This window comes from Durio zibethinus, chromosome 22 (genome assembly GCF_047325235.1).
Source record: "Durio zibethinus cultivar Kanyao isolate XHJ-2024 chromosome 22, ASM4732523v1, whole genome shotgun sequence".
Taxonomy (NCBI): Eukaryota; Viridiplantae; Streptophyta; class Magnoliopsida; order Malvales; family Malvaceae; genus Durio; species Durio zibethinus.
In genome coordinates, this window is record NC_143183.1 from 16,654,914 (window position 1) to 16,667,020 (window position 12,107).

The window sequence follows — 12,107 nt, forward strand, 5'->3', positions numbered from 1 at the left end:
TCATAATTTATAAGAAAAGAAGTATCTGAAAATGAAGTTCAAACTTTTGGGTTTGTTTTAAAAAAAAAAGATGAGAATGAAAGGTGTTTTGGTTTTACAATTGCAAAATAAAGAAGAAAATATAAGATGTACTTATTTTGGAGACTTCATGATTCGAACTTAGGCTCCATAGGTATTTGTTTCAAAATAAAATAATTTTGTTAAAAAATCTCACGTTTTCAACTTTTCCCTTTCTTTTAGATTGTTTTAATGAAAACAATAAAAACAACTTTTTGTTTTGTTTTCTAATTTGAGCCAATTTTGATTTTTATCTTCTAAAAATATTTTTTAAAAATTTTTTTCATCCGAACAAGTTAAAAACTTGTTTTCCATTTTTTATGTAATTAAAAATGGAAAACTTTTTCATTTCCTCTAGAATGTTTTAATGAAAACAATCAAAACAACTTTTCTTGTTTTCTAATTTGGGCCTATTTTCATTTCTATCTTCCAAAAACATTTTTTTTTTAATTTTTTCAACCTAACAAGCTAAAAAACTTATTTTCTATTTTTTATGAAATTGAAATGGAAAACACCTTTGTTTTCATCAACCAAACACTACCTAATTCTCCCTAAACAAAATGAACAATTTGAGTTTTAAGGTGCAGATTATTTATTTTATTTATTACTCATTAAATGGTAATGTTTAGAAGCTTAAAAATCATATTTATTAGATTGTTACCCACATTCCTCATTTCATCTAAAGATGTTTGATTTATAGATTTTTATATTTCGAGAGAAAAATGATTTTGGAATAAAATAATATTTAAAGAGAATGTATGATTTTTTAATTTTGTTGATTTAAAGAATATAATATTTTTGTATTTGCTTTAGAATAACATAAAATTAACTAAAAAATTCTTTTACTATATTGTTCTTGATGACATGTGAATAAGACTTAACATTCATAACGTTAATATGTGAATAACACATGATACATGAATAACACATTAATTTTGTTAAAACTAAAGAATTTTGAAAATTTTTTTCATATTTTTCAACAAAAATAATTTTAGAGTTGTAATTACTATCTTACGTTGATTGTAATATTATTATGCAAATTTATCTTATATTTTTTATATAGTAATATTAATTAAAGATATTTTACATTTTAATTTAATTTTGTTAGGAGTAGGAATAAGGATTACATTTCTATCTTAAACAAGCAGTTTTTATTAAAAATTTAGAATTTCAAAAATAAAATTTCAACATCCACTATGTTTTTTTTTATCTTAATTAAAAATACTATTTTTGTTAAAATTTCAGAATTTTAGAAATATAGTTTCAGCATCTACTATATTTTTTTATCTTAAAAATATGATCTTTGTTTAAATTTCATAATTTCAAAATTAAAGTTTTAACATTCATTATGTTTTTTATCTTAAAAACGCAATACTTGTTAAAACTATATATAAATAAGAAAAATCACATTTACTTTGTAAGTTTAAGAAACTAGAAAGCATAATATAGTTGAAAATGCAATTAAGTGAGAATAAATGAGGTAAAATATTTACTTTTCCGCCTAAATCTTAAAAAATATTAGGAAGAGTAGAGTTTTTTTATTCCCCTAATTTCACCTTATTTCAAACTATTGGAAATCTTAAAAAATTTTAGAAATTACATTTTATGAACCAAACTAAAGAATCAAATTACAGAAAGTACGATTCAAGCAAAAAATCTTATTTTCCCTATAACCAAATGCTCCTTAAAATAGTTTTATTTATTAAAAGTTATTTTAGAATAAATACTTGATAAAATGTATAAAATTTTTGTTACAAAAAAATAATATATATTTTTCGAAAAGAGTGATTTGTAATTTTTAATCAAACAAATGAATGCAAAATAGTTCATAATATCAACAAATTTATTTAATGTGAACTCTTGATACATAAATTAAATTTTAAACCTTGATTTGTAATGATTGAAAACCAACCATTTATATTTTTACAAAGTATTGAAACATGCAAAAATTAAATTGAAATAGAATTTTTAAATATATATATATATATATATATAGAATACACAATATAATTATTATTTATGTAAAAAGGATTTAAATGAATATACTAAAGGGCATATATTGAAAAGAACAATATGAAATTTGATTCATGAGTATTTATAACATTCAATATAGTTAAATCTAGATTTAAACTATTAAACTTAAATGACACTAAATATTAAGTAGATTCATCCATAATTATTTGAGTTCATGGATATCATAAACTCGTGAATTATTAAATTTATATATAATTAGATTTATGTAACTTGAAGTAAAAATAAAAGAAATTAATTAATATAATATAAAACTACTCATTGATATTTGTTGGAAGAATTTCAATGAATGCACTAAATGAGAATATATTGATAGGAATAATCTAAATTTGATTTATGGATATTTATACAACTCAATAGATTGAATGTACGTAGCTCAAAATATTAAACTTAAGTGAAATTAAATACTAAATACATTCATTTAAAATTAATTGGGTTCATGGATACTATAGATTTATGAATGACTAAATTGATGAGTTGGACAACTAAAAATTTTATTTAGGGCCTAAACTAGCCTAATTCGTCAAACTTGATAGGTCCAAATTTTTTAAAAAATATTTAAATATTTAAAAAATATTTTTATTAATTAAAAATAATAAGAGTTGGGTCGGATTAGAACTTAATTAGAAAATTTTATCTAAGACTTGGCTAGAGCAAATCTGATTACCACATGACAGCAAATAAATCTCTTTCAATAATGATATTAATATAACGAGGTGGATACCTACACATTGCCATGGATCAAAATTTTTTTCATTTTCGCATATCTATTCATCGGTTTTTTTTGTGTAAAATTTATTTATTTACATAAATTAAAAAAAAAGGTAAAAAACCAAATTAGTGTGATATATAAATACCTAAATTGGCTTTTTATTCTTACAAAATATATCTAATAAAAATAAAAATAAAAATATAAAAAATCTTGAAAAGCAGAAAAGAAAAAATAAGAAAAAAATAAAAATAAAAAAGCTCATAGAGGATTTTACATGGACATCCTTATTGAGTTTAAAATATTAATTTCTAAAATCAAGGTATAAAAAAATAAATTTATTAATATAATGCATATATAAATAAAAAATTAAATTAATAATCAAATATACACTTTTATATATATCTTGATGAGTAGGGATAAAGCACATTAAACATGCTTTAGTCTCAATTTGAACCTTATAAAAAAAACTTGACTTGTTACAATTCAATTTGATTGAAAAAAATCACCTCTCATCAGATCAGGATAGATCAAAACCTGTTAGATATGGATTGTTTTGACATATATATCAATCAACATCTTTTGTTATAAAATTTATCTAATTAAAGAAACGAACAAGAAAAAAAATTAAATAGGGTACCACGTGAACAACACCATTAGCCTTATTTTTTTACAAAATGAATTTATTTAAAAAGGCATAAAAAATAAAAAAACAAAAATAATAAAAAAATTAAAAAACAAAAGAAAAGAAAATGAAACTCATTGAAGTGCTATTTGTATATCAAATTGAGCTTAAAATATTAATCTTTTAAATTAATATATCAAATAATAATTTTATTAATAAAAATTTTAAAAATAAATAAATAAAAAAAGATCATTAATGTGTCATGTTGACATGGGAATTGAGTTTAAATTGCAATATCATTAACTGAGGTATAAAATAATAACTTTATTAATATAATACAAATATATAAATATAAAATTAAATAGATAATAAAATATATACTTATATATATATGTACATATATACATACATACATATATATATATATATATATATATATTATAGGTTGACTTGGGGCAAAGCCCTATAAATGTGTTTTTGACCAGCTTTTTCATTTTATGAAAAAACTAACCTTACTTGACTCGACATCGATTTTTAATAAAAACTGTCTATATAAAATCGAGATGGATAGAAATTTATAAGTTATTGATTATTTTTCTATCCTTATCAATCGATTAATTTGTTGTAAAATTGATGCAATTAAAAAAAATAAAAAAGATGAAAGATAATAAACATATAGGGAGATATGTGAACATATCTATTCTTACAAATTTTTCTAATAAAAAACAAAAAAGAACAACCACAAAAAAACCAAAAAAGATTAAAAGAATCATTTTATTGGATCAAGTCAGATCAAAATTAATTTGATACAAATTGTTATGTGACCCTATTTATCAGTTTCTTCGGTTACAAAATTTAAATAATTAAAAAAAACAAAAAAATAAGAGGAAAAAAAAATCCAATTCGAATACCGTGTGATATCTCCATAGGTTTTTTTAACAAATTTATCTAATTTAAAAAATAAAAAAATAAAAAATGAAAAAACATAAATTGTCACATTGATACTTTAAATGAAGCTAAAAAAAAATCAAAATGAGAAAAATTTACATAATGGATTGATGAATGGATTAAATTTTAATTATATATAAATATAATATTTTTATTAAATTAAGATATTAAATAATAACTTTATCAATACAATACATATGTATAATAAACGAATAAAAATAATTTTTTATATATATACTTGGAGGAAGAGAAAAGACTCTAAACTCGTATCCAACTCAACCTCGATTTGAAAAAAAAACTTTAATTTTTTATTAAAAATTTGCACATTTTAGATAAAACCAAATAGAGACTTACGCAATGTGAGTTATTTTATCCTCTTTACATTAATTGACTATTTTTTTTTGTAAAATTTATCTAATTAAATAAATTCATTTAAAAAAAAGAAAGTGGCAAAAAAAAGAAAAAAATCAAATAGGGATGAAACATAAATTTATTAAATTAACTATTAAATAATAATTTTATAATATAATAAATATATAAAATTAAAATTAAAATTGATAATAAAATATATATTTATATATAATCTAACAGGACAAAATACTTTAAACTCGTATCTTACTTGACTTTGATATTTTGGAAAGAAACTCGATTTGATCTCAAATTTTAGAAAACACTCCCATTGGATTAAGATGAATTAAAATTCATAGGATATAAGTTATTTTGTTTTTCATATGTCAATAGATATTTTTTTCAAATATATGTTTACCAATTTTATTTGTTACAAAATTTATCTAATTAAAAAATTAAAAATATGAAAAAATGAACTTACGTGCCAGATTTATGCGTTCGTTGGCTTTTTATTCTAAAAACTGATCTAATTAAAGAAAAAGAAAAAAGTCAAAAAAAAAAAAGAAAAAAAGTTGAGTTGACATGTAATATCAGTTACGGTAAGGTTTTCTTAAAGATTTATATAATTAATTTAAAACATCCTAAAAAAGAAAGGACCAAAAAAAGAAAAAAAAATCTAATTAGGTCGTTGACATCTGTATTAATATCTATTTCTTAAATTCATCAATTTAAAAAAAGAAAAAATATATATTTTAATAATAATATCAAATGGGCCACATATTTTAAAAAATTAAAATATTTGAAAAGATAGATTAAGTAAAAAAGAAAATAAAGAAATATAAATAAATAAGAAATAAGAAAAGAAAAAAAAACCAAATGGTTTGACACATAATATATCTTTAATATCAAGTGAGTTTAATAAAAAATAAAATAAAAAAATAATTTATTAAGTATATTAAAAATAGATAAAAAAAAAGTAAAAACTGCAAAAAAAAAAGAAGATATATCTTTAGTATGAGCAAGTCCAACAAAAAAAAAATATATAAAAAAACTTATCAAATATTTAAAAGAAAGATAAAAAAAAAAAGAAAATCCAAAAAGATTGTTATTAAGTGAGTCAAAATTTTTTTTAAAAAAAATTAAAAATATTTACTAAATATAAAAAATGGAAAAGTTAAAAAACCAGGTGTAGAAACATGGTATCCTTTGAAATATATAAAATTAAAAAAAATTAAAAAGCAAAAAAATCTAAAAAAACACAAAAAACAAAAAAATAAAAATATTTAACGAAAAAAAAAACCCATCAGCTAATCTGTGTATAGAGATGACGATGGGTTGGGTCAGGAGGATTTTTGCTCGTCTCGAATCTAACATGATTTGATATTAAAATATTATTTTTTAGTACTCAAATTTGATCCGATTTGTATATATATAAAACTATAAATGACTTGAAATTAATAAAATATTATTTTTAATATAAAATATTATTTTTAAATAATAATAATAATAATAATATATCATGTCAAGTTGGGACAGATTTGCATAAAACTAAACCTTGATCTATTTTCAAAAGAATCTGTCTCGAAACTTAATTTTTTTAAAAAAATTCTTATAAAATTAAATTAGGTTGGAACCCACGGACTTAAGTTGGATTGTCAACCCTATATGTGTATTCTCTTATATGTTGCATTTATGTTTAAAAATATATAAATATATTTATCATGTGCTCATTTTATTAAGTATATATTAATTTAATAATTCTTTTATTTTATTATTAAATGAACATGACAAAGGTAATACTATCATTAGTAAAAAAATTTAAAATAAAAATGTTTTATGTTTTGAGATTTTTTATTAAACCACATCTACAATCTAAGCAAATTACATAGAAAATGCATTTGGTATTTGATTTAATTAGGTCTTTTGTTTATTTTAGTAAGAAAATCTGTAGTATCTTCAAATTTTGTTCGGATTTCCAAATTTGTTCTAATTTAATTAATTTAATACATTTATAATTTTACTTCTAAAATAACCCACGATATTTTATTTACACATATAACCGGACGACTTTTGAATTAAAAATTTAGGTCTAAATAACATAATTTTTTCTTAAAAATCGACGGCGGAGCATAAATAATGATCTAATCTCAATCAACAAACGGCGCATTTTAGCTGAAGTCACGCAATATTTATATGTGCTTAGAGCTTATATAAAAAACAAAAAAGAGAGAACATGTTCATCGTGGAGTTGATGTTTGGTTTCTAACCATTGAAAAGCCTCGATTTGATCATCGATAACAACACAGTCCATTGTCGACAACGAACAATACCAACGTCTTATATTCCAAAAAATCCCAAACGTTTTCTCTGTTGTTTTAGTTTTCTTTTTCTTGCCTGCCAATCACACAAACACCCCAAGAAGCACCGATTGTGAATGATCACTAGGTTCCCCTTCTTGTGACATTTTCTTTGCCGTGGAAAATGAGGGAAAACGTCGTGATTCATTTTGCTTTTGTGGCATGCACCGCGTACGTGAATAAATGATGACAAACATTGGTTTAAAGAGGAAAAAAGGAAGCTGGTCTTGCGTGTGATAATAGAGTTAGTGTAGAGATTGAAGAAGACGACGACAATGGAAACGGGAGGGGAGGATTCGAAGGTTGATAGGGAGAAGCTCGTGGCATGCATGACATGTCCCCTTTGCAATAAGCTCTTCGAAGATGCCACCACCATATCTGAATGCCTTCACACTTGTGAGTTAATTTGTCTCTCATTCATCTCCTTCCATGTTACTCATATCATTGTATCTAATTTGGCACTCGATCTTTTGTCTTTGTATTTTCTTTGTAAGCTCATTGTCTTGGGGTTCTTGGTACATATTGGTTGTTTTGTTAGTTTGGGTATCTCTTGATTTATATTCAGATTTCATTGATATTAATATAAACATGACCTTGGCAAATGAAGTTTTGGGAGGACCATTAAATTTCCCATCATTATCATGATAAAGCATTTTCAATGAGGGATAAGAACAGTAAATTCGTTTCAGTTATAGTAAATTAATGGTTATAATGGTTCGTCAGTGTTTCTAAAAGTGTCTCAGAGCAATGCTCTGGCTCAGGCTCTGCCTTTGTCTTCCAAGTTTGAGAACTTGGAAAAGTTGCTGGCAGTGCTGGTTTATAGGATGACTTTACCAGGAAATTCTTGGCTGTCTTGACACTCCTAATTATAATGATAAGTTTAACAGATCTGTATTTTCAAATTGCCACAAAATCTTCTTTGATTTCCTTTATTAAGGTTAATCAATCCGTGTTTAAGCTTATGAGATTTGGCAATACCCTGCTTGAGTAATATTATGCACATAAGCTGAGCTTTCCGCAATGGTGTGTTACGTTGAAGTTTCATTTACGTTATGATAATTAACGAATGATATTTGATTCATGTTCCTGATTAAACTTCAAAAGCAGTTTGCAAGAAGTGCATATATGAGAAGATAACAGAAGAGGAGCTAGACAGCTGTCCAGTTTGCACAATTGATCTTGGTTGTGCTCCATTAGAGAAACTCAGGTAATAGATCTTCACATTGTGACATCAACCATGAAGCACAAGTTCAACTATTTTGAATGATGCATATAAAAGAGAAATAAGAGATTAAGAAAATTTAAACGGAGACAAGAATTTAGTTACTTTCTGTGTTCATCCAGGCTGTTCATTTTCAATCTAGTTCTTTGGTGATGTAGCTCCATTTTTCGAGTACTTGATGCTATTAATTTGCCTGTTCTATGCATTTTTAATTAAACCACAGGAGGTCACTTTTATGAATTTTATATGTTTGTTCTTCTGTCTGAGTTGTGTATGCATACAATTTTTTTTTCTAAGTAGTTCATGCTTGCCTCATGCTATTTGCACAATCATGGGCATTTATTGAAAGTTTATTTACCAATTGAAAGACAACAGAAATCATATAACGGGAGTTTGGTGAACATGAAAACTTTGGTGCTTCTCATATCTGCAGGGCAGATAATAATTGGCAAGATATAATGAACAAAATCTTTCCTTCCAAAGAACATACGTCCAAGGAACCTGAAGGTAGGATCCTAGTTCCATCTCCGGCTAGAAGAAAGGAGAGATCTCTCTCTTCGTTGGTGGTTAGCACACCCAGAGTATCAGCAAAGTCTAGTTTGACTGTGCGAAGATCAAAGCTTACTGCACGGAAGACTATTGCAAGCCAAGAATCTCCTTTTCTCAATGAGGAACATGTTTCAAAGCTCGAAGAGCTACCAAAAACTCTAAGCTCACCTCAGACCTATAGCAAGGTTGCCCAAAATACTATGCCTCTTTCAGCATTCTTTCCTTTGAAAATGTTGTGCTTTATCTTTTAATATGTATATGTTAACCTTTTATCTATCAGGATTATTCTGTTGGGGAGTCATCTAAGCGTCATGTGCTTGATAGAAGCACCGGAAGCAATGCTGAAGCATTAGAAGAAAAAGCTGATTTGTGTAAACCCTTAAATCGCCTGGTGGAAGCTGCAAGTAAAACAAAGCCTGACAAGGTCAACTCATATGGGAACACTGTAAAATCAGTACCCCATGCCCATGACAATGAAGTAAATCTCCCCGCAGTAAAGGAATGCGGTAATGGATCAAATGTTCCCAGTAAAGACAATGGCTCAATGCCAGAACCTTCAACACCAGTGAGACCAAGCAGGTCTGGAGGCATCCGACAAATGAGAGAAGCTATCTCTGAGAGGTTGATTATTCCAGCGCAAGCTGTGGTTGATTCAAGGAATAAATATGACGGAAGATTCAGTCCAATATGGTTCTCCTTAGTTGCTTCTGAGAGCCAGTAAGCTTATAATTTTCATTATTAGGCGTTATCGAGCAATGAGCCTCGATTTACTTTAAAGCAAATTTGATTCTTCTGCTTCTATGTTGAGTTTTTAATTCTTACACATGGTTTTCAGGGAAGGAGATGCACCTCTGCCTCAGATATCTTCGTGCTACTTAAGGGTTAAGTGAGTATCATTAGCCTGTTACCTCCTGTGTTCTTGACAGTTTGAGTGGTGCTTTGCATGTCAATTTAGTTGTCCCTAGAAAGCGCAATCTTATGATTAACTATATGTTTTTTCTGTACCGTGTTCCTCAGTTTGGTAGCAATCCATGCTTGATATATTCCATGTATAAATAAAGGTGGTTAGTTAAACTTGGATGTTTTTCTGATTCTTTGGTTTAAAGATTTCATACTTGGGGTGGTCTATCTGTTATTACATGCTTTTTGTTCCTTCGTTTGTGGTGTTTTTTTTTTTTTTTTTAGTGTGTGTGTACCCAGTAGCCACTGATTCTTGTTATATGATTGTGTACCTTTATGTCCACTGAAATCAGATTCTTTTTTCCAGTTTGGTATAAATTTGCAAGTACTAGTGTGTGTTTATAAATTATAAGTTGAAATCAAAATATGCATATAGTGGCATTTCGGAGTGGTAAAGGAATCATAGAGAGTTGAGGTTGAATATTGGTTAAATGGATGCATATCCTCTGGTTTCCAGTATACTCAAATTTCCTTCCGCTTCAACGATGATGCGTAGGTGAATATAAAGAAGTTGTTGGCTTTTGGTTCTTTGAATTTTAAACACTGAATTTCAATATTCCAGTGCCTGTCATCACGTGTTCACAGGTGAAAGGCTCAACCAGTTGGCATGCAAGGGGCAAGTCTCATGAACTAGGAAAGCTTATAGGAAGAGTTTAATGATTTAATATGGGCACTTAATTTGATTATACAAATGAGGTCACTAATTCTTTTCGCCGTTTGGTCATATTACCGGTTCAAGTTTCTGATTCTATCTTTGTATATAAGCTGTTAATCAGATATTATTAGGTTAAGTGCCCTTTGTTGTTCAACTTTGTTTCCAGGTTGTGTCTGACAATGGCATAACTGATAAACTTATGGACTTTTCTTAACACTTATAGGGATGGCAGTTTACCTGTTTCGACTATCAAGAAGTATCTTGTAAGAAAGCTTGGTCTTCCTAGTGAGACCGAGGTAAATTTACAATTCCCCAGCTTTCATTTCTTAGTTTTACCTATACCATTCCCTCATACGTGTTAATAAATGAAGTATGAGAACTTGTAATTGATCTTGGTTGGTACCTGGAATTCTTTAGGTGGAGATCTCTTTGCGGGGACAACCATTGCTTTCTACACTGCAGCTGCACAACCTCGTAGACTGGTGGGTGCAGACAACTCCATCATCAGAAAGAATACAAACATTTGTCGGCAGCTCAGCCAAAGACTTTGTGATGGTGCTATCATACAGTCGAAAAGCTCAGCCCCCATAAAAGTATGTTCTAATAAACGGCTTCTTGCTAAACTGATCCTAGTCCATGCAGAAGAGTAAGTGCATATGCTCGGGGAAAAGAGTTAAAATACATGTTGTCTAAGCATTTTTGCAGTCATACAACTACTAGGCATGTCAGTTTGGCTTAAGTCTTTGACCTGAGCTTTTGTCCAGCTCAAGTTTTTTCTTGTTTTTCTCGACTTCCTTCATTCCTTGTAATAGAATAGATTTTAAGCAAAGAAATTCTTGTTTGAATCAAGAAAGTTATTTAATAATTGTTGAAAAATATTGTACTTGTCAATACCTCTATATCTTTTTATTTCTAACTTGTGTTATTTTGCTTCGTTTAAACTAAAAAGGAAATTAAATGAAGAGAATTTCAGTCAAATAAAAGCCAGCTACATGACTAATGAGCTGATAGATCAATGGTATTGGAGTCGACTCTGGGGCTAAGGGTATCGAGTTTGAACCCCTATCGCTACATGGAAATTAAGTTAAACTGCCTAGTTCGATCTATTTCAATGTTAACCTTATAAATTATCCAGCAAAGATACAGAAGCAGTTCCTTCTGTATATGCATGACTTAAATCAAAGGTTGGGATTGGGAGGTGATCGTTCTTAAAAAGGACGTCACCTTCTACTTTTCCAGGGCAACCTTAATGGCTAATGCACTTCTCATTACGCAAGTGCAGAAAGCTTTTACCACCATAAGCTTCCGAATCCCTTTCCTGAGGGCAAGCTGAAGCAGCTGAAACTACAATCCTTGTAACCTTCAGCTCATGATGCACAACTCTAAGCAACAGCAGCCGTACGGATGGGGATTGCTGCAAAAGCTTCGAAGCCAGTCCGTCCTGCATCATTTCTGGCAATCCCTCGAGACTCTCCTTTAGCAATCCACACTAAAGTAGAGTGGAGAAACAGCCATAGCGAGTATTTTCAAGCAATTTTAGAGAAATGTTTAGAGCAACTTGTTCCACTGACTAAGAAACTAGACATTTTGTAGGAGAATCTCTCAAGTTCGAAACAAGCTTCATTTGAATAACTCGAAAGCTTGTA

At 27.7% G+C, this 12,107-nt stretch overlaps 1 protein-coding gene across 1 annotated transcript; it reads left to right on the forward strand.

The window, feature by feature from the left end:
• Positions 1–6,846: 6,846 nt before the first annotated feature.
• LOC111307366 (E3 ubiquitin protein ligase DRIP2-like) lies at positions 6,847–11,254 on the forward strand. The gene is made up of 7 exons (XM_089751471.1): positions 6,847–7,471; positions 8,183–8,282; positions 8,731–9,079; positions 9,127–9,563; positions 9,682–9,732; positions 10,685–10,757; positions 10,879–11,254. Exons 1-7 carry the CDS (start codon positions 7,351–7,353, stop codon positions 11,050–11,052), a joined length of 1,305 nt encoding a protein of 434 aa, XP_089607597.1. The 5' UTR covers positions 6,847–7,350; the 3' UTR covers positions 11,053–11,254.
• The last annotated feature ends 853 nt before the right edge of the window (positions 11,255–12,107 follow it).